This window comes from Thamnophis sirtalis, unplaced genomic scaffold (genome assembly GCF_051295495.1).
Source record: "Thamnophis sirtalis isolate CommonGarterSnake01/CBP01778 unplaced genomic scaffold, rThaSir2_p1.2 scaffold_6, whole genome shotgun sequence".
In the NCBI taxonomy this organism is placed as follows: domain Eukaryota; kingdom Metazoa; phylum Chordata; class Lepidosauria; order Squamata; family Natricidae; genus Thamnophis; species Thamnophis sirtalis.
Window position 1 is genome coordinate 65,345,647 of NW_028261386.1, and position 24,248 is coordinate 65,369,894.

The window sequence follows — 24,248 nt, forward strand, 5'->3', positions numbered from 1 at the left end:
ATAGATGTTAGCCCTTTGTGTTAGTATGGTGAAGAAACAGAAGCGGTAAAGGTTTCAGGAGTGGTCTTTGTTATTGTAGGGTAAAATGACAAAATCATGAGATCATTTCAGGGTTTTTTCCTGCCCATTTTATAGCAAAAAATCACCTGGGATTATTTTAGGTTTCTTTTTCATGGTCCCTGCTTTCCCAAGTTTGAATTGTGTTTGTCCTCCATTAAAAGTTTATTGCTGTCTTCTCCCTTATGATGGCCAGATTTACATTCTTTCAGGCAGCATACATATGCTTTACTTTTTTTTAAAAAAGTGATTTTAATTGTAGACTTTTCATTACGCAAAAGGACATATTGGATGGAGAGTGGATTTTCAATGCAATATCAAGATGTACTGTAATTTTTTCGTTAAAACCTCACTATGGAATGAGATTTGCCAGTCCTACATTGTTATTTGAGTTTTGCTAGCTCTATACTTCTGAAACTATGATTTACACTTTCATGTTGTCCATTTATATCATAAATATGTTGAATTTTAATTACTTTTACATTTTATTCTGTTACAAAGATTTATTATATATACATTTTTACCATAATTTAGATTTACTTTCATATAACATTTCGTATACAAACCTAGCTTAGAAACTTTTTAGTGATGGTTTATTTCAGAAAACTGAGAGAATAATTAAACAAGAATTTAGTTTCTTGGAAGAGTGTATGCCTTTAAAAATGATTGCATCATATATTTGTACTTGGAAGTTGAGCTTCATTGTTCTTTAAAATCTCTGCCCACTTGGTTTGATCCACTTATGTACTGTTACAAATACATTCATATACATACAACCATGATTTGTGGGTTAAAAGCAATAGGAAATTTCTGTCCAAAGTGTAGCACAGCTAAGTAGGAATGCAGTAGTGACCTGGTTGGCTCCCATTGTTGTGTATTTTTAATTTATGTATCAGTCAGAACATGTTTTGCACCATTATAGGAATTTATCTAATTATATACATCAACAGGGAAGAATGGACAGAAGCCATCCAAGGAGTAGCAGACAGACTTCAGAGGCAAGAAGAGGAAAGAATGAATTGCAGCCCAACATCCCAGATTGATAATATTGGAGAGGAAGAGATGGATGCCTCGACGACCCACCATAAAAGAAAGGTATTTAGATCATTGGTTAACACATTTAAAAAAGTTTTTAGTGTCCTTAGTTACAAACATTCTTCTGATATTCTGGAAAGAGGAAAAGTAGATGAAACTATGCGAAACTAAGGTTCATATACAGTATATAATAATAAACCATATTAGTTGCTACATTAAAATTGTGTCAAAGTTTTATTAGCTGACATTCTAAAGTTCAAAGGGATTAGTTTGGAGTAGTAAGTTTGCTGCATACCCAAGATGTTTATCAAACTAATCGTAGTTCTGTGGGTTGTGTTTATTGACTGTTTGCTTATGATATTTTTTTATTTTTTTATCTTTATCAATTTATTAAAGATAAATCTTTAATCTACCTTTTACTTGAATTTCATTGGTTTTGTTGTCCTTTGACATATCACATTTAGAAAACATTTTGTGGATAGGAAGAGTACAAATATTCCATATACTTATTACCATCAATGTGTATTGTTTGTTCACTAGTTATTTCTTCTTTAATTAGAATAATAGTGAAAAATAGTGGGTTAATTCTGAGCAGCACTGTAGTTTAGTAATGCTGAGTGGCTCCTTCTCTGTCCCAAATATCGTTTATATTTTGTACCAGTTAGTGAAATAATTATTCTTTTATGTGATGATACAAGAATGAGAGTAAAAAGTGGAAGCTAGCTGAAAGTTTGTCAGAGAATATAAATTGCATATTAAAAAGTTTCTTGAAAGAAAATGTTATTTTGTAGAATGCTATTATTTTAAGTTCATTAGGAATAAAACTGCTAGCCAGGTCCACTTGGCTCTTGAGGCACTATTATGGAACTGGTTTATCACTGTCCTCTTCCAGATTTTTTAAAAACTTCCGACTCAAACTAGTAGCACTTGAATTTTTAGGTAGCCGCTAATCCAAATATTAACCAGGGCTGAATACCAATTAGCTTTTGAGAGCAATTAATACTGCCTTTTTAATGCTCATCAGTTGGCAAACTGAACACACTCATTTTTCTAATGCTTCACCTTTTTTTCTTCAAATATGCCTTTTGTAGTTGTGGCCAAACAGTTCAAATGTTGTTTCAATTTAATTTCAAAACATTTAAGGGCTATAGGATATTATAGGATATTATTTTGTATATGTTAGACAATGACATTTGAGATAAGATCAGAGAAAAACCTCTGACAACTCCTCTGCACAGATTATTGTTCTATAGACATCACTGTAGCCGCAAACAGCTACTCTATTAATTAAAACTTTTCAACTGGCTGTTTTCAGGATATTATATATCCTTTTATAAATCTGATCAGTTTGAGAGCAGCTCTAGTAGAGATTTGCTTTGATTTTGCATTCATTCATTCTTTATAGCCAGCCATCTCAAATTAGTGATAAACCAAGAACAAACCTAACACACACACACAAACACACACACGAAGAGAGAGAGAGAGAGAGAGAGAGAGAGAGAGAGAGAGAGAGAGAGAGAGAGAGAGAGAGAGAGAGAGAGAGAGAGAATTACTAATTTACTAGAATGCAAATATGCAACCTCCTCTCTCTCCCCTCTTTTTTTCTCAATTTTTTTCTTCTATGTAGCCCATTTTTAAATAAATCCATTTTGTTTTCTAGCAAAGCTCATGTTATATATTAAGTAAAATAAGTGTTAAAATAATGCAGTTTATTAATACAGAGATACTGGTGGATGCTCAAATAGACATATTCAATATATTGATTTATGTGTGGCAGCTTTAATGGTGATCAGATAAATATCATTACTAATATTATTCTAATTATTATATCAGCAGTAGAGTATTGAGTATTTGTTGGCTTACTGTTTTAATATATCCTAAAAAATGAGCATAAAAAGTTCCTGCAATCTGGTAAGAAAAATAACGCATTATGTTTCCTAGAAATCAGATGTGACAAGTTGATTATAGTTATTAGGTGAGATTATTAGAAGGACTAAGAACATTATCATTGTGCATATTTGTCTTTAGGAGGGTGCAACTGGAGGATTAAGGGTGTCTTATTAGGTGACCAAATCTCATCTGGTTAATGTGACTCATAAGAATGCATTAATAAAAGATAGATTTTTAGACCTAGCTTGCTTAAAAGTGTGGATGCTAATTACCATACAGGAATATCAGTTATTGAGTATTTGAGACAAAGGATTATTTTTCTATCTCTGGGAAATGATAATTCTTCATCTATAAGTAAAATATCCACCATAAGAAATGATAGACTATCGCATGAGATTGCTTTCAGGAGCTTATAAATAAAGTTTAGACTTTGAAATGATTCTATTTATTAAGCAGTGTTTTTCCTTTATAAACACGTGCTCTTTCTAGGGATCATTACATAAAAAAATTACCTTTTCATTTCTGAAGTATATTTTTAAACAAGAAATGCTACTAGATTTTGATCTTCTAGAGATAATTGTGACTTGTTGACAGAACAAAAAAAATCATTTTAGTCCACTTAAAAGATTTTTACAAGCTAGGTTGAACACAAACAATCTGCAAACTCTACAAAGAAAACAAACAGGTTGATTGTTAATGTTACAGTACTTTGAAGTCATTTTTGGGTGTAGGAAATTTTCACCTGAAGCTTCAGAGCCAACAGTATGCCCGTTAAAGGTTTTTGAATTCTCATATTTCTCTGTAGTTGATGATCTTTCTAAAGGTGGGAGTTTTGATAAATCTAATAATTTAGATTTATCAAAAACATTTTGATAAATCTAATAATTATTCTTCTCTATGTTGTATAGCTATATAATTGTCTATACTACGTAAGATAATTGACCTGCTGGTGTACTTCATTTTCAAATGTGTTTTCTTATACTGTAAATAGTAATACTAAAGTGAGATCAGCATTTGGAATAATACCACACTGATTTGTAAAGAATAGCTCGTTTCTTAATAACCATTGACTTTACTAATGGACAACAATATTTTAATGAATACAATATCTGCAAGCTGTAAATTCCATCAATTTTTCATCTTATACTTCATACAGACAATGAATGATTTTGATTACTTAAAACTACTTGGCAAAGGCACTTTTGGCAAAGTTATTCTGGTCCGGGAGAAGGCAAGTGGGAAATATTATGCTATGAAAATTTTAAAAAAGGAAGTTATTATTGCAAAGGTATGTTTATGTGTTTAATATAATTTTGTTGTAAATATAAATATTTGTGAAAATAGCTTATTTTCCTGTGCACTGCTTGGAAAGTCCAAGCAATGGGTTAAATTAGTCTTCTTCTTAAACTTCTTTATATTGTGATATAAAGGCTTTAATCACACACACCCAAATTTTAAAGTTCACAAGAATATTTATACTTTCTTAACTTTTCTCTTAAATATAAGTCTCTTTATATTGAATGGAGGCCGAAATGGGATTCATTGCAATGTAAGAACCGTTCTTTCCCAGAAATTCAGATTTTTCCCCGTCCTACAGTCCCATCATATAATTCTATAAAGTAATTATATAAACCTCAGTATTGCATCTGAGTATACATTTAGTATAATAATAAACAGCCAACAGTAAACAGCCCAACCAAAAACTCTAAGACCACCCCCAGGAACAGTAACCGGACAAGCCACTAAAATATAAACTGAGAGCAAATCCCACTTCTTACTAACATTGATGATGTTACCTAGTTTGAGTAATGAAATGTCTGCAAGAAAATAGCCAAGTTCAGAACGAAGCAAGGAACACACAGGCTAGTATATAAGTGACAGCAACTGCCCATACCAAATCAGTCTGTGACTATGTGTTGCAGAATAGTAGCCTCTTGCTAGCAGCTCACCAGGATTTCAGGCAGAGCTTTTTTACTTTACTTCCTGTCGGATTTTTTAAAGATCAGATATTGGGACTGAACTGTATCAAATGAAATCCAAAGATACTTTTTGCTGATTAATTTTGGCCCATCCGTACAGATTCAGTAGATGTTGTACGACATGTCATTCTTGATGAATACCATACTGTTTATATGTCGTAGCAGTCTACAGCATTCGTGCTCCAGATCTTAATTATATATTTCCATGGTGACACATTTTATAGATACATCAAATATTACAATATGAAAATGTTCTGCTCACAGAACATAGCAAAAGAGACAATTCTGAACATACCAAAAGAGGCCAACCCTTGATACACTATTCTAACTTTAGTCTATAAGTCTTAATGGCCCACCGCAGATCAGACAACTGACAAACGATTTTGCATCTCTTTGTATACTTTTATATTTTAAAAAGTGAGTATTCAAGGAAATACTCATAATTTTCTCAACAATAAATACTGGATTCTATAATTCAATAGTACAGGAGACTAAAATTATTTTACCATAGTGCTGTAGCAGTAGTGCTTGTTATAGGTTTGATGTGAATGAAATATCATGTATGATGTATCCTTTTGAAGCTTTTGAACACCGTGTTTCCTCTCCCTTTTAAAAAATGGTTAGTGTATGATATTTCAGAAACTTCTTGCATTTTTTCAATAATATTTTGAATAGTTTTTTCTTCTAAAATTACTAATTTTAATATTGTATTTTTTATTTTTTAGGATGAAGTGGCTCACACACTTACAGAAAGTAGAGTATTGAAAAACACTAGACATCCTTTTCTAACAGTGAGTATAGATAATTAAATTTATAGTGTTTTGTAAAATTACTTGGAAATTTTTCTAATTTCTAGAATGTTCAGTGGATCGATTATGCCTAAACTATACTGCAATGTAGTGACTTTTAAGTATGAAGATATTAAAACAATATGGTTAGGCATTATACTATAAGTGGAAAGAAAAGAGAAATGGATTCAGGAAATGATTTGGGGATTATTAATTGTATTAAAAACCTCCTTGATGATTTTAATTAAAAATTGATATAGAAATATTTTAAATAAATCGTAGCATACTTTCAATACATTTAGTATCAGTGCCATTATTTAGCTTAGTTTGGTTCAGTCCAGGTCTTAATTAAAATATTTTAGGCTGATTTCAAGTGTATAATAGTTGCAATATATACTCAAAACCTTGCCACCAGATGCAAAAGATGGAGGGTTCTTGTGTTTTAATGGCATATAGAAGAAATTTAAATAGATATACTATCATAAGAAACTGAGAAGAAAAAGACAATAATGGTAACCATCTGTTAGGGGAGAGTCAGATCTTAATGACCTCATAATGTTCTATAGTATCAAAGAGCTCAGTTTCATCAATCCTGCAAAAGCAATCCAGCAGTAAGAACGTGTAAGGTCAAGCTATCTATAGAAGAAAGGCTTACACTGAGAGAGATCATTTGTGGGATCCTTGCAGGTGGAATTCCTTCAGGTATGGGACCTTCAGCAAGACATGTTGGACTTTGAAGAGTTCGAGTGGCAGCTAAATGAAAACAAACAGTGTAACGAAGCTTGGTTGGGGACAAGCAAGTCCAACATGGCTAGAGGAAGGAGCAGCGGGAGGGAAGCAGTGAAGGAATAGTGAAGGAGTGATGTCTGTTGTCCCTCCTCCCCTCTTTCCAGAAAACAGCCCACCAGATGGCTGGCTCAAAATCAGACAGTTTCTCATTCCATTGCAGGAGAAGTGGCCAGATGGGAGGGCTCTCTCAGCTGCTGCCGGGTGAGGATAACTCTCTAAAAAGCCTGCTTGCCTCTTCTTCCCACCTCTGAGTGGAAATCGCCGAAAAAGGGGCCAGGAAGATGGTGGCGCTTGGTTGTGGCACGTTTGCAAGCTGTCTGAAGTTGAGCCGGTCATCTGGAGATGCAGGTCCAGAGAAGAGCAAGAGGGGGGGGTGCTTCTTGTGCTATTACTGCCGAGCTCAAATAACTGCATTCATGTGTGAGTCCACACATGCGTACACATCCACATTGCCCTTTAAGGCAGAGGAAATGGGCAAGAAAAGCTGATAGTGGCCCATCTTAATGGCCAAAATCACTTGAAAGAAACTGGTGGAGATCTCACCTGCTTTCATTTTTCAAGCCAAAGGCACTTAGGAAGCACATGCACACCCAGGAAGGGAAAAGGTCAGATGGAGAAAGGTGTGAAAGAGCGATGGCCATTGTCCCCCCCTTCCCTTTCCAGAAAACAGCCCCCCCTCCTTGCTCTTCTCTGGACCTTCATTGCCAGACAACTGGCTCAACTTCAGGCAGCTTGCCGCAGCCAAGTGCCTCCACCTTCCTGGCTCCTTTCTCGGCGATTCCCCATTCGAGAGTTTTCCTCACCCGGCAGTGGCTGAGAGAGCCCCCCGTCTGGTCACCTCTCCTGCAATGGAATGGGAGGGAGAACTCCCAATCTCTTTCCCAAGTAGCCGAAGGGAGCGTGTGATTCATGGTGCTTGGAATATTTCAGCTTGGGAGTAGCTTTGGTGCTCTCTTTTTGCCCCTCCCCCCTTTGAGTGGGGCAAACTTGTTTGGGGAATGAAGATCCGGAGCGGCTCCCCACTTCAAGTCAAGGTTGAGGTCTGATCTTCTCCCGTTAGGAGAGAGCCAAAGCCATCCCTGTCTTTGGTGCCAGGAGGTTTCTCAGGGAGGCCTGATAGCACTAAAACAAGGGTTGAGGTGGGGAAGCACCAAAAATGGGACATGGGGGAGTCATACTGTGTCCCCCTCATGAATGCATGCTATCCCCCTCCCCCCATGCATGCACCTGCGACCTTCCCCTACTCCCCATGCATTCACATGCGTCTCCTTCTGGCACCAGAGATCCAAAAATCAGCTGGCTGGCGGGAAGCACGCTGGCATTTGCAATGGATCTGAGCTGGGCGACTGTTCGTGTGCCAGCAAAAAGCGCCATATGTTCGCCATCACGGGTCTAAAACAACCAGAACACAAAACACAAAAAACACTTTAAAAATCCCAACTTATAAGACACTAAATGAATTTGTTGAGAAGATTGGATGGAATTGATTCATACATATAAAAATAGGTTTTACAACTAGCTAGTATTCTTGTTGAGGTGATAAATGGGGCAACCAACAGTATCAAAATTCAAAGACCTATTTCAGATCCAGTCCAAATGACATATTATTGGCAACCCAGGATAAAAACTTTGCTGGGAAAAATATTATGCATATTCAAGAGCTAGATCAGATGTTCTAGCATTAATTTATTTTCTTCTATAATATATAGGATGGGACAAGACCAATAATTATTATTGCTATCTAATAGACAAGATATATATATATATATATAATCATAAACAATCACAAATTCCAATACAATGCAACTTTTTTTTTAGATAAAACTGCCCCAGTAATTATTTCTGACAATTTATTCAGTATGTAGTAAATTACTTTTTCAACTTCGATATTGATACCTTCACAATCTCATATTCTCTAGACGGAGTAATATTTGAAACTAGTAATTCATGGTATTGGGCCTTTGGTCACTTGGACAATTTTGTGATCCAAATAGACAATTAGTTGGATATAAAAATTGCTAGGCACAAATATTTTACTTTGGATAAAAATGTTACGAATATACTTTGTGACATTTATTAAAAACTGCCTTTATGGACTAGAGCTATAAGTCAAAAGTTTTTTTAGTGGAATAACTTTAAGTATATATTAATATATATGCTTAAATGTTTTCAGAAAACTATCTTTAGATGATTTGGCCATAAAAATACCCACTATCCATGCCTGAATAGAGAAGTCTTCCCCATAAAACTCAAGCATTTAGATGCATGAAGTAAAATGCTGTTTTACTGGCAATTCCTAGTGGAAGTATATTCTCCACCTGTATATGCATGTAGGGAAAACATGCTATGGATCTAGAGCATGGGGGTGAAACTCACCACGTCACCGTGACATTTTGCAACATTTTCCCCCTTCATGGAGCTGGGTGTGCGTGGCCTGCGTGTAATGCATGTGGGCGGCAGGCCACCAATTTGCCACCCCTGATTTAGAGAAACACCTCTTTGAGAAATTTGCACAGCTGTAAAATAAGTATATATTGTTCTCCAGTGTTCTTCAGATGTGTACATTCCCTCTTGACTGGAAGCTCTGTTGGTTGTAGACCAGTTTTGTAAAAAGTATACTATTCTCATATTGCAAATTTATTTAGCTTTCATCTAAAACCAGTTATGAACTCTGGTAAAGTTCTTTTTGTGCTTATCTACGAGTATATTTCTATTTTATATATTGCTTGAAATATTCTTGAGAAGAGTGGTTTCTCTTTTAAATCTCTTAATAAAAATATGCCATTCTTATATGAAAGTTAAATGTAGTTGCCATTATATTAAGACTATAGTTAGCCTTCAGGACATTTTTCTAGAAATTAATTTCACCCACAGGGTCCTGTTTCTATCATGCTTCTTGGATTATATTTGGGGTTTGCCTATAAATTATTCATAAAAGGTTTATTCCTTCAACTTAAATTTCACTTATCTTCAGACCCAAATGATAAAAATGTAATTAAGAATAGTAATTTTATAGAGTTCTTTATTTAAGATAAAAAATATCTTCATGTTGCAGAGAAGAATGGTTAAATATTGTGGAGAAAAAGCTCTTTTTGCTACTTTCCATTTACCTTTCAGATTGATTCTGCCATCTATATTTCTTCTCCTAGCTGTATCATGTGTACACATATTTATAAGTTTCAAATGATCCTGTTTGAGTCAATAGTGGTAGTATATTTATACAGCTGTAATTATCTGGACAAGACTTAATAAGGTTTCCAATAAACAGATTATACTTCAGAGCCTTATGGTGTGTCTTGTTTATGTCAGTTACTTTCTCATATCCAATTGTTGCTAATGTACCAAGACATTTTTGGTCCAGAGTATTTGCATCAACAGTTCTGTTCTGAATACTTAGCAGTATTAACCTCCAATATAATGATGCTGGACTAAACAGATGGGATACTTCAAGTTCATACACAGTGATGGATTTATTTAAAAAAGAAAAGTGATAATGGGTACATCATATACATTTTGATATATATTATGGGTATTTTTATTTAATCTTACACCATCATTCTATTGTATTAGAATAGCTGTAAATTATAAAGGATTCTGGAGAAGAAATCATTTTTTATTATGAGTTGCTGTAAAGAGAGGTACACTTTTTCTTTGCATCATATTTCTTTTTTTCCCTAAGACAATTATTCAGCATAATTAAAGTCAAAAACGAAGTAAAATAGCTTGCAGCACCTAAAACATCTTGCAGGTATTTATCTAAAAAAATAAAATTCGGTGGCGACAAAAGTAAGTAATAGCAAGAAAAACTAAATGGATAGTTACTGTATGTAATAGGTGATACCTGGCTCAATAGTAGTAATGATGCTCTGAGACCACAGCCAATACTTTTGCCATTGGGTGGTCCAATCGGACCTAAACCGTTCCGCAGAGACGGTGAACAGGAAGAATACGTCTTGCTGATCTCAGGGACATCACAAAGTCCCTGATGGATCCAAAAGAAGTTCTTCAAGCCGGTGACAAAAAATCCAGCCATTAGGCTGATGAAGTCAGGGTGAATTTTTGCCATTTTAAAAGAGACTGCCTATAAAAAACTTAAAGTTAATTTAAATTTGAGAACAGAAGAAATAAACGGCAGAATTAAGCTTTGAATGGTTTTGGACAGTGGATTATCTTACTTTTTAAATGCTATTTTCATGGATGGAATTTATGCAAGCCTTTTAAAACGAATGGATTAAGTTTTCTTCTATTTTTTTCTTTTATTATTATTCTTTGTAACCTATGGACTAAAATCCTACTTCTTCACTACTGTGGGTGTTTTTCCCCCTTTCTTCTCTAACTCATTCAAGAATTTGACCTTTGTTTAACTTGGAATATAAAAAAGATACAAAAGGAAACAAAAAAAATGTTACAACAGAGGGAAAGAAAAACATTGCTGTTCAGAGGCTGGAGGTTTGTGTATTGGAAACAAAACACTCTCCTCACTGATTATTCTGCTTTGGCACTTCAAGGTCTCACCATTTGTTTATAGAGAGTGATAAGAAGAAAAGCATTCAGATGTTCCTTTGAAGTATATCCTTAACCAGAGAAAAGTGAAAATAAGACCTTATTGTGAATTTATGCTTAATCTTGTAAAAACCTTCTAAGCCAAAGCAGCAGTGTTTGTCAGCTGGAGATAATGGCACAACTTCAACAGCAGAAAGAAATTTTAAGCCTGCAAAAGATATTGTTAGAAATTCAGAAATTATCAAATACATTTGAGAGAATGGAGAAGAAGTTGGAAAACCTAGAGCATCTAACAGTAAAACATGATGAAGAAGTTGGAGATGTTTATCAAGTGGAAAAAATGGAGGTTAGAGTCCTAAAAATCAAAGAGGAAAATGACCATAAAGAAATTAAATCCATTGATATCTATGCTGATTGGTTTGTGTCTGGAAATGGAAAGAGTGGAACACTGAAAGAGGAATTAAATGGAGGGGAACTCTACCCCAGATGGCAAGATACAGAAGAAGAAAAAACAAAAGAATTTATGGATTTAAAGAGAGAAATTTTATTAGCAACATCATTGATAACACCACTGACAATTAAAGATAAGCTGATTAAGGAAACACATGAGACTTAATAAGCAATGAGTTGCTAAGAGGAGTCCATACAAATTTGATTAAGGAGATGATTAGAGGACATACCACAAATGGCAGAGGACATGAGACTGTTTTGCTAATGGAAAGATACAGATTGATAGATGGAAGTGCATAATTTAAGACTAGTTAAACTTAGTGAAATTTAGTGGCAATAGATATAGTCAAATAAATAATTGATAATGATAATAATAATAATATATACATATGTATTGTTATGATAAGCAATAATTGGATATGAATATTTGAATGGACCCATGAAAGGAAGATTAGAAATCTTTTTGGTTATATATAAAGACTAATAAAAAAGAACTAAGTTAAATTTAGTTAAATTTTGATTATTAGGGGGAAAATGTTATGATACAGGATATAGTTAAATAAAGGAGGGATAATGATACAAAGGAAAATATGTATGGGTACAACATAAGGAAACTGACTGTAAATTGTAAACAGTGATTTGGTAAAGAGGATTAGAAATTTTTGTTACTAGATATTATGGATGTTTAGCTAGAATAGGCCATAAGGATTCAGTGTTATTGGAGGATTTTAGAAATAGCAAATGAAATGCCAGTATGTGGTTATGTTTTAAATCTTAATATATTTTATAATGAAGGACGTTTAAACAATTGTAGTCAAATGAAAATGGAGGCATGATGATGGTAATATGTATAAGTATCTGAGTTAAAATGCTTGAGTTAATATGAATTATGATTGATGACTGGAAGAGATGTAACCAACTGATACACTTTCTACAGTATGTAAAAAAGGAGGATTCTTTGTTGTTTTTGTTTTGAAAATTAAAAATTAAAAAAATTAAAAAAAATCACTTAGTTGAATTCATTAATGCAAACGTATTTCTGATACTACTAACACTTCCTTTGTAAATTACTAGGAAGGTCATGATCTCTAGCCATACTTTCCCATGTTTTTCTTTTATACTTTGTTCAAAACCAGGGTGTTTTGTACCCCTCTTAACTATTTGCTTGAAGCATTAATTTCTTTTCTAGGACTGACACAAATAGAATTGTCATAGGTTTGTGCATACTCATCCTTAGACAGTGTTAAAAGGCCTTAAATCTGCTGTGTTGTGCTTTTGCGAGGAGTCATAATTTGACACTTGAGCAGTAGGTTTTTAAGAAGCATTTCCCAAAACACCTCTTTAAGTGGTTTTGCATGGCAGTTTTTATTCTGAAATTAAATTACATTTTATGTGTCATTTAACACTTTCCCAGTGTTAAATTCCATTGACCCTCATATTACTTCTGATTATATAGTTATAGGACTGAGGTATATATGAATTGAATGGAAATGATTATACTGTATATTGCCTTTGTCTTTATTGCTGGAAGATAGCTGCTTTAATAACTGCATTTTTTTCCCTTTAAGTCTTTGAAATATTCATTCCAGACCAAGGATCGACTATGTTTTGTGATGGAATATGTCAATGGAGGAGAGGTAAGATGCGAAGCAAGTAATGTTATTGCTGCTTTTATTTCTGTCTTAACTATTAAGTTTACTGACATAGTCCTTTGGTATAACTGTAATCTCTGTAACATTTCCTTTTACTAACACTTGTCCTTCCTACTCACATGTATTTCTCAGTTTGCTGAACAAATCAATTTGCTAAATGAATATAAAATAAGTAAAAATATTGAATTTCTTAGTCAGCCTTTCCTGTGAGCAAAATGCATAGCAAGTTTAAGAGGATCTAATTAGATGGGTAGGAAAGTTTGGATTTTTAAAAAAGGCATTGTCTGTCAATTACTTATTACATTAAAAAATTCTTATTTGTTAAGATTCAGAATATTAATTTACTGAAGTCTACTTTTGAAAGTATTAGCATTTCACTTGTTTTATCCTTTTTTAAACTTCAGTATTATTGGACACTTTACCTCTATGTTTTGCCATAGAGTTCTCTATTAAAACATTTTGCTTATGAAAAAATGCAGTTGAAGACAGGGTGATATCTTCATCTAGACGAAAGGTCGCTGTCACTGTCTCTCTTTCTGTCCCTCCCTCCCTCTCTCCCTTTCCCCCCTCTTTCCCTTCTTCTCTCTCCATCCCTCTCCCCCTCTCTCTGTCTCTCTCTCCCTCCCCCTCTTTCTCTCTCTCCCCCTCTCTCTGTATACTATGATCCTTATTCCATACTCAGCATTTCTTCAGTAATTCTGTTTAATTTAAGCCTCATGTTAGAAATGTTTTGGTGAGGATGTGCAAGTTCTGAATTAACTTTTTATTCTAGAGTATTTTGGGAGAGAAAGTTAAATTCTTATGATAGTATAAATTTAATATGCAGAAAACAAAGCGTGTAAAGAATTAGGTTGCTATTGAATTTCCTATGCATATGAACAATGTTGCTGCAATTTATATCATATAGCATCACCTATCTTAAATAATTAATTAACAAAGTTTATGAATGAATGAGTTATATGGAATTATATGGTTAAATCTTTGGTAACATAAGAAAGTGAACTTTAATGAATTCTGCTGGGAGTTAGGTTGGATAAATTGGCTTCTAATATTTAAGGATAAAATTTCCCAGAAAGAATGGAAAATTCTATCAAGTAACATCCAGAAGAAGAAAACAGTTGACACAAGAAAGGAAAATAATAGAAATCTAAAGATGCTAGTATGAATGAGCTCAGGTTTGAAGTACCTAAAACAACAGAGAAAGGTTTTCTGGCTACATTAGAAAGAAAGAGGAAATAAAAAAAAGTGCACCATTGTGGGGAAAAAGTGTTAAAAATAAAAATAATGAAGTGGTAATAGGCTATTATGAGAAATCTGAATTTCTTAACTTACTTTGCTCCTCTTGAATTATAGAATTACTGAAGAACTGGAGCAATATGTTTCTAACAGATATTAGAAGGACTAACGGAAAAGGACTCACTGTTGACTGAATCATCAAACAAAAAGAGTGCTCATTAATGACCACTTCATTTTGAAAAGAACCTTTGATTGGAATGCTATAGAGCTCTGTCTTGGATCCTATGCTGTTCAATGGTTTTATAAATGACTTGGATATGAGAGCTTGGGGGACACTTACAAAGTTTGCAGTTAGGACAAAGCTAAGTGGTAGGGTTAATACAAGATAAAAATTCAAAAACATCTAGACAGGCTTGAGCACTAGCTGAAGTGAGCAGAACAGAATTTAGCAGGGAGAAGTGTTAAATTCTTCATCTGGGTAGAAAAAATATAAGACATAAATATAGGATGACCTGATCTGGCTTGGAATAGTACATGTGAAAAGAATCTGGGTGCCCATGTCAATTGGAAGTCTGATAGAATACATAAAAGGTACCATATTTTTCAGTGTTTAAGACGCACTCCCTCCCCCCAAAGTGGGCAGAAATGTCTGTGTGTCTCATACAGCAAATGTTGCCAAAGCCCCACCCAACCACTGGCCCCCACCCTTTGGCCTCTGCTCCTTGCAGCAAACAGCCTGGTCAGCTTCAGCACAGTCTGATTTAGCACGAGCAGCTGATTGGTGGTTGGATCTGCCTTCCGAAATACCACCTATCAGCTGTTCCAGGCTATGGGGATTGCCACCGCCCATTGCTGCTGCCGCCTATCACTGCCTCTACACGCTCCATTTTTGGGCCTCTGTGCACCCCATTTTTGGCCCATTCCAGGCGGTGGGGATTGCCTCTGACGCATAGCCCCGCCATCTGGAATGGGCTGAAAATGGGATACGCTGAGGTCGAAAATGGGGCGCACAGAGGCAGCGATAGGCAGCAGCGACAATAGTGGCGGCAGTAGGCGGTGATGGGTGGTGGCGATCCTTGCAGCCTGGAACAGGTGATAGACGATATTCCAGGAGGTATATCCAACCGCCAATCAGCTGCTTGTGCTAAATCAAGCTGTGCTGAAGCTGACCAGGCTGTTTGCTGCAAGGAGGCAAATTGCTGGGAGGCAGAGGCAGATTTTTTTGTGTTCCTCCCCAATAGCTAGCTGTCTTAAAGTTTGGAGCATCTTATAGTCTGAAGAATATGGTAAATGCCATCCTGAGATGCATTAACAGGAACATAGAATCCATGTCACAGGAATTAAGTGTTCCACTCTAGTCTGCTCTGTTCAAACCACATTTAGAATACTATGTGCAAATCTAGGCATTATAGTTCTAAAAGGTATAGTGAAAAATTACTTGGAAAACAAACCCTGTGAAGAATGGTTAAGGATATTTTAGCCTGTAGAAATGACAGCAGAAGCTAAATATGAGCAGTGTTCAGATATATTAAAAATTATGTAGCATAAGGTGTGGATAATTTTTAGTGCTCCAAAGGCAGACCAGTAGTTTACATGGAAGCAGGCTGTGGCTGTTCATCAGGAGGCTGTTCATCTTGAGAACTGAGACTGGAATTTCTGTTGCTAAGTGCAGTAGTCACTAGGTGAAGAATCATGTGACTCCACCACTAGTGAGGGCAGTTACAATAGTCTTGACTATTGTTGTTAGGCGAGGACCATGCTATCATTAAGTGAAGACTTCACCTTTCTCCTGCCCTGCATGAACTGCTATCTTTGTCGTGCTGTTCCCCACCATCTGGGTCCTGCAAAATCCTTTCAGCAGATGGGGCTCCACCACACTGCCATGCTTGTCTCCACTTCAACTCCTTCCCACCTACCTCTCCCCATCTCTGCCCTTTTGGTTGCCCTGCACTCTGCTGCTGTCGCCTACCCCACCACCCCCAGCTGACCTTCGCCATCTTCTTCCTCCTCGCAGAAGTGTCGTGGAGGTTTCGTGAAGGGCCAGCAGCTGCCTCGGCCAGGTGCACCTCATCAGCAGAAGGAAGAAGATGGCGAAGGTCAGCTGGGGGCAGTGAGGGGTGGTGGGATACAGGGCAGAATGTAGGGCAGCAGAATGCAGGGTGGTCAAAATGGTATAGATGGGAAGAAGATAGGTGGAGAGGGGAAGTTGAAGTGCATGCAGTTGTAAATGCAGGAGGACTGCAAAGGACCCAATTTTTGGCCATGTGACCACATGCTGCAATCTGTCTTTGACGATTGGTTATAATTACTACCATTTGTCAGTGCTGTTGTAATTTTGAATATTTGCAGAATGAATGGTAACAACCCGAGGACTACCTATATGAGCTCTCAGGCAAGCTGCCAAAAGTGGTTCTTTTTTTCTGGAGGTCTTCAGAGACTAAATGAGCATCTATTGAGACATGCTTTGTAGAGCCTACACTGAGCAAGGGGATGGATTAAGTGATATCTGAGATCCATTCCAAGTTTATTCTGTGCTTCTAATTATTGTTATTGGCTCAATTTTCGCAACTACATTAACTTTGTATCTAGTTCTATTCATCTATGTGGAAGCTGAATTACCTGAGTTACCATTATCTGATGATAATTAGCTTTTAGAAATTTTAGAGAATTGGTGAAATACCATAGGACCGGATGGCACTAAATATTGCTTCTATCTTCTTTTTTAAAAAACCCAGTTTGGTGTAATAGTTAAAGCATCAGGCTAGAAATCAGGAAACCATGAGTTCCAGCACAAAGCCAGTTGCGTATCCTTGAGCCAGTCAATTCCTTTCCGTTTTAGAAGAAACCTTGCCAAGAAAATTATATGGATTTGTCCAGGCTGCTTGTGAGAATCAGACATGATTGAATATAAGAAAAAGTGAAAGAAAAAAAACCACATTATTTAGAAAGCAGAATGGAGTGACTGCAGAGTAGTCAATCTGATGTTGATACTTAAGAAGATTCTTGGTAACTCATAAATAAATTAATCTGCAAGCATCTCAAAGCAATATGATTACTACCTAGAGTCATTGCCTATTTGTTAGGAATGCATTTTATTAGCTCTGTACTATATCATTTTTTAAAAATGATTAATAAGTAATTTTGTTTTTTAGCAAAATGTTTAACAAAGTATTCTAGGACATTCTGATTATAAGCTAGCCTATACAGGTGAAACTCGAAAAATTAGAATATTGTGCAAAAGTTCATTTATTTCAGTAATGCAACTTAAAAGGTGAAACTAATATATGAGATTGACTCATTACATGCAAAGCAAGATAGTTCAAGCCATGATGTGTCATAATTGTGATGATTATGGCTTACAGCTCATGAAAACCCAAATCCACAATCTCAGAGAATTAGAATATTACATGCAATCAATAAAACAAGGATTGTACATAGAACAATATCAGACCTCTGAAAAGTATAAGCATGAATATGTACTCAGTACTTGGTTTGGGCCCCTTTTGCAGCAATTACTGCCTCAATGCGGCATGACATGAAAACTATCAGCCTGTGGCACTGCTGAGGTGGAAGACCAGATGCTTCAATAGTGGCCTTCAGCTCTTCTGCATTGTTCGGTCTCATGTCTCTCATCTTTCTCTTGGCAATGCCCCATAGATTCTCTATGGGGTTCAGGTCAGGCAAGTTTGCTGGAGAATCAAGCACAATAATCCCACGGTCATTGAACCAGGTTTTGGTGCTTTTGGCAGTGTGGGCAGGTGCCAAGTCCAAGCATCCCCATAAAGCTCATCTGTGGAAGGAAGCATGAAGTGCTCCAAAATCTCCTGGTAGGCTGCATTGACCCTGGACTTAATGAAGCACAGTGGACTAACACCAGCAGATGACATGGCTCCCCAAATCAACGCAGACTGTAGAAACTTCACACTGGACTTCAAGCATCGTGCAGTGTGTGCCTCTCCATTCTTCCTTCATACTCTGGGTCCTTGGTTTCTAAATGAGATGCAAAAGTTGCTCTCATCAGAAAAGAGGACTTTGGACCACTGAGCAACAGACCAGGTCTGTTTTTCTCTAGCCCGGGTAAGATGCTTCTGATGTTGTTTGTTGTTCAGGAGCGGTTTTACAAGAGGAATACGACATTTGAAGCCCATGTCCAGGATCCGTCTGTGTGTAGTGGCTCTTGATGCACTGACTCCAGCCTCAGTCCACTCCTTGTGAAAGTCCCCAACACTTTTGAATGGCCTTTAAACTTAACAGATTTGCAAATGACACAACACTACAAGAGAGAAATACAATTTAAATTGATCCTGATGAGATAGAGGAATGGTTGAAAATAAGCGATGAAGCTTAAGAGACAAATGCAAAGCTCTTCCCTTAGGCAACAAATCAAATGCATTGGCATTGAATTGAGCATTACAGACTAATGGCATTTATAAAAAATATGATGGAATAATAATTGATTGCCAACAATGTAACTAAGTGTCATGTTACACTGAGAAAGGCAAATACAATTTTAGGTTGCATAACTATTTCCAAATTGTGGAAAGTAATAGTCCCACTTTATCCTGTGTTACTCAGAGCCTCAGTTTGAGTACTATGACAGTACATGCAGTTCTCAACTTACAACCATTTGTTTAACAACCATTCTAAATTAAAACTGCACTGAAAAAGTGATTTATAACCAGTCTTCCTACCATTTATAACTGTCATAGCATCCCCATAGTCATGTGATCAAATTTAAGTGCTAGGCAACTGGTATGTATTAAGTGCTAGGCAACTAGCATGTATCCTGGGCTAATGTGATCACCACTGGTGACCAGCTATCTTTCCAGCTATCTTCTGACAAGCAAAATTAATGGGGGAAACTGTATTTGCTTAATGACCATATGAGTTACTTAACAACTGCATTGATTTGCTTAACAATAATGACAAAAGGTTGTAAAGATGGGCACTATTCCTTTAAAAACTGCCTTTCTTAGCAACAGAAATTCTCATCCCAATTGTAGTTATAGGTTTGAGGACTACCTATATTGTGGATCATACTTTAAAAAATATTCATATCTGGATAAGTTCAGGAAGGGAAACAAGATGAAGAAACCAACCCTTTGTAAAAAAAAAAAGATTTAATATGCTGAATATGTTTAATGTTGAAAAACTGAACAGTATTTAAATTCCTGGGTGGGGGGTGAATCACACATAAGTAATTCAAGTTATGTTCTCTCTGATTCTAAGCATAGAAAAGGAGTAATAGATCCACATCCTCTGAATGAAATTTGGGGTGATATTATATCTTATATCCTTATATGAAGAGAAGCTTTATGGTGGACTAAGTTACTCAGAAAAGTGGGTTTCCTTTCACTGGATATATTCAAGCAGAGACTAGAATAGTCATCCTCTTTGATACTTTAACTGAAATTTCTGATCTGAAAGGGGTTGGATTTGATAGTTTAAATTGTCCTTTCTAATGCCTAGATTTCAGTGACCACAAACACACTTTTTAAACCATACTCATTATTTTGTTTAATATAAAGACTTAGAGTGATTGGTAGAATTCCTACATTAGTTTCTTTGCTACAAATTTTAAAAAAACAAGGAGAAAGAGGAGCTGGAAGAAAAAAGTAGAGAATGATGATGATGCACATTTTTCCTCTGGTAACTGAAGGTTAAATGGGTAGCAAGGAAAATGCCTTAAACAAGATTGGTATATTGATTAAAATGCTGATTTAACAGCTCGCTTTTTCCCCTTGGAAACCTGGAAAAGATAAACCAGCTGCTATCTAAGAGTGCTGAATGTCCACTGAGAGTACACTATCTATCATCACAATATGGTGATGAGAGGTGTTTTATGTTTGTGTTAATTTCCCCCACTAAATCAGTAATTATTGCAATCCTGTCCCTGCTGTTTACCCTGCAGCTGTTTTTCCATTTGTCGAGAGAGCGGGTGTTCTCTGAGGATCGCACACGCTTCTATGGTGCAGAAATTGTGTCTGCTTTGGACTATCTGCATTCTGGAAAGATTGTATATCGTGATCTCAAGGTAAAAAAAAGTAATCAAAATGTTGTTTTTGAAGAGACTATTGGGAGAAACAAAGTAATTATGAAAGTTATGCTATTTTGAAAAAAGTAACTAGAAAATTGCAGTCTAGATTGAAGTTCATCAAAATGCTTATTATTCAATTTTATATTGTGAACTGTATAACTTGGCATTTGTGTAAATAATTCATAAGAAAGATTCAGTTTAGTGGTATGATAAAGGAATGTGTTAATTCTGTTGCTTCTTTTCATCAAACACATATAAAACCACTTATAAATGCTTCAGTTATAATTAAACTCCATAAATGAAAATAGGGACTTTGGTTTTTAATTGTTCTAGTAGAATATTGAGTGCTAACCTACCTCGGAAGAGGAGCCGTTTTGTCTAAGTTTATTTTGAATATTCAGTTAGCTGGACAGGATTGGAAGGGCTTTTTTCTTTTCATTGCAACTGGCTTTGACACATTGAGGATTCATTTGTTTTTACTTTAAACTTGGGTAAATCAAACTTAAGAGTTGATGTTTTGTTAGAAGTTCATTTTCATTGTAAGTACAATGTTTCATATTTCCCCACTGTGGTTTCATATTTTATGAAGCATCTCAGTGCCTAAATAATCCATAATAATTGGCATTATTTGATTAAAGCAAGGACTATGAAGGGCTTCTTTGACAGGAAAATGTACTAGATATTAATCACTAAAGAGAATAATCACATAAGATGGGTTTACAGTTTGCAAATATTCTTTCCAGTTGCATGTTTATCCTCAACAGCCCAGAACCTCACTACCTTTGCAATCCTATTACTTGTAATACCTACTGTTATTTTATTTTCATGTAGATCTTGACCTATAAGAATTTGGTCAGTGATTGTTCCAAGTTATAATCATGCTGATTGAATGATGGTTACCACTGGTCTTCAGAATTCTAACTATCTCAGCACCCCTGTGGTTATTTGATTGCAATCTGGGTGCTTAGCAACCTGTTCACACTTACGAGTGATTGCCAAATGCCCTGCAAATGGTTGCACCATTTGCAACCTTCCTTAGTGTCTTCTGCACAAAGTTATAGGGAAGCAGGCAGAGAAGGATGTAATTCCCTAGGCTAGGTCTTCCCCATCTACATACCATATTTTTCAGAGTATTTATTTATTTATTTATTTATTTATTTATTTATTTATTTATTTATTTATTTATTTGTCAACAAGTACAAAGAAGCAAGTATGAAAACACATGAAAAATGGCATAAATAAATGGATATAAATAAACAAAACATAGCCATAAACACATAAAAAGAGTACATATAAATGGAGACAGTAGAACAGGGACAGTAGGCACGCTGGTGCACTCCCCCTTAGGGATCTCTTAAGAAACATGTAAGGTCCACCATTTCTCCCCCTAAAAGAGGGTGAAAATTTGGGGGGGATCTTATACACCAAATGTAGCCCCGTCCACCCACCAACTCCCACCCTTTGGCTTCTGCCTCCCAGCAATTTACCTCCTTGCAACAAATGGGAAAATGGGGCTTCCGGGATAGGCTATGGCAATCCCTGCAGCCTGAAACAGCTGATCATCGGGAAACTAAAATTGAAAGTGAAGCGGACTGTTTGATGTTTGCGGCAAGGGACAAATTGCTGGGAGGCAGAGGCAGATTTTATTTTCTTCTAATCAGGCTAAACTGAAACAGGCTGTTTGATGTTTGTTGTTTGCTGCAAGGAGGTAGGTTAATAACTATAAATGCCTATAGAATGTTCAAATTATTAGACTTATTTTTAAAGACTGCTTTATTATTGTTCTAGACAACTTAACAAAATGAAGAAGCATTTTAAAATAAATGCTTGATCTGAAAAGGCCCAGTACTATTGTATCTTCTTTTAAATAACAGAGAATAATGTATACTTCCAGAAAGTCACTTCAATTTAACAGCATCTATACAAGTATAGTCTGAAGTGTAACACCACAAACAGTGTATATCATCTGTACTGTTTGCTATTTGCTGCAAGGAGGCAAATTTCTGGGAGGCAGAAGCAGATTCCCCCCCCCCCTTTCCTACCTAAAAGCTAGGTAAAAGCTTATACTTTGGAGCATCTTATACTCCGAAAAATACAGTACTTTCCCCCAGCTCCTATCTGCTTGCACCATACCAACCGCTTGAGTACACTCATGCATCCAACCCATGACACATCTCACACACCATTTCTGATCCCTGTAGCGCCCTCCCCAATCCATACTATGCCTCTTATACACCCCTTTGCACTATCTCAACACCAGACTTCTCTTGCACTCTCTTGCACTTTGTGTATCTTCCCCAACTTGCTTGGCATCTTCATGCCTCCTCATACTCTCACACACCCCGCCACATGCAGTGCCTCATTCCACTCTGTAACTCAGAGTGGAAATGAGGTGTCTTTGGTGCTTTCTGAGCCTGGTTGTTTTCTTGCAGATGTCTCATTACCTAAACAAGGTGACATCATCAGTGTTAGAAAGATAATACATTATATGATATATGATATAAATTTTATGTGATAATACCGGTAGGTCTATGACTACACTTCTTAGCAATGAAATGTCTGCAGGAAAACAACTAAGCTCAGAGACCATTAAGGATCACTCATAGTGCCTCAGGCATTCTGCTGCAATCCTCCCCAATTGACATACCCCCCCCCCCGACCCTCTTGCTCCTTATCCCGGCCACTTTCCTGCCTGCAAGCCTGGGACTTGCAAGTTCCTGCTGGCTTTCCCAATGACCTTGGTTGTGGGAAGCCAGCAGAAATTGCCTTACCTAATGACTGTGGGATTCAGTTAATGATAGAAACCAGAATTGCAGGGATTGTCGTCACTAAGTGGTGGGGTTGTGCTTTATGATTATATCGCTTAGCGACTGAAATTCCAATGATAATTGTTATCATAAGTCAGAAATTACCTGTGATACAAAATCCTATAAAATGTGGGAGCTTTCCCTCACTTAGTAAACTGTTATACTTCTTTGGCAGATGTTCTCACTTTGGTTGTTCTCACTTGGTTTCCATCAGAACTTGATGGCAACTGTACTGCATCCCCCAAATGCTTAGCTAGTGATAGCTCATATTTAGGTAATCATATAATTTCTGCTTTCCATGCATGTTTCTGGTATACCTAAAATCTCAATCTATGGTTGCAAGTTGCTATTTTGTTCCAGCTTTCACTGAATTTACCAAGTTGGCACCTTATGAGATACTATCCTCACATTACTGAGGTCTCTTTCCTTTTTGGATGATTTTTCATTTAAGTTATTTGGAGATGTCATTTGATGGCCTGGTCCAAAGAAGAAAGGCATGTACAATAAAAACATAGGTATTAGTAACACTTTCATGATATCCCAAACTTTTGAATATTAGTCTTCTTTTGGTATTCAGTCACATATCACTATTGGAAAGTAATTTATGTATGTGTGTGTGTGTGTGTGTATGTATGTATGTGTGTGTGTGTGTGTATACACACACACACACACAAACACAAACACATATACATATATACACACACTTAATTAATAATTCCAAAGGACATATTTGTGCAGTTCAGTCTGAGCAGAGTAGCTCAAAAAGTGTTACTCTGTTTTAAAACTTTGCATCTTAGGTTAGTCAAAATCCCTTAACTCTTTACATAATGCATGGGAGTTGTGATCTTATGTTATTGCCAAAGGAGCATCTATGTTCTTTTATATTGGAAGAAGATAGCATGTTCTGGTGAAAGCATTGAATTGTTACCTGGAGAAGTGACTAGATCCAAAGCAATTAATTTTCTCTCCCCCCCCCTTTCATTTTTCAACTTGTCATAATCTATGTTGAGTTTTTTTCCATTTCT

General features: G+C 36.1%; 1 protein-coding gene across 3 annotated transcripts in view; it reads left to right on the forward strand.

The window, feature by feature from the left end:
- Positions 1 to 24,248, forward strand: part of AKT3 (AKT serine/threonine kinase 3) — a 163,745-nt gene that overhangs the window by 100,918 nt on the left and 38,579 nt on the right. For all 3 annotated transcript variants that reach the window (XR_015696982.1, XR_015696983.1, XM_087718033.1), the window contains exons 5-9: positions 1,008 to 1,152; positions 4,139 to 4,270; positions 5,687 to 5,752; positions 13,060 to 13,128; positions 20,291 to 20,413. Coding sequence is in view for 1 of the 3 variants with exons in the window: in XM_087718033.1 (XP_087574159.1) it covers positions 1,008 to 1,152; positions 4,139 to 4,270; positions 5,687 to 5,752; positions 13,060 to 13,128; positions 20,291 to 20,413 (535 nt within the window). In the remaining 2 variants the exon portion in view is untranslated. The remainder of the gene's footprint in view (positions 1 to 1,007; positions 1,153 to 4,138; positions 4,271 to 5,686; positions 5,753 to 13,059; positions 13,129 to 20,290; positions 20,414 to 24,248) is intronic.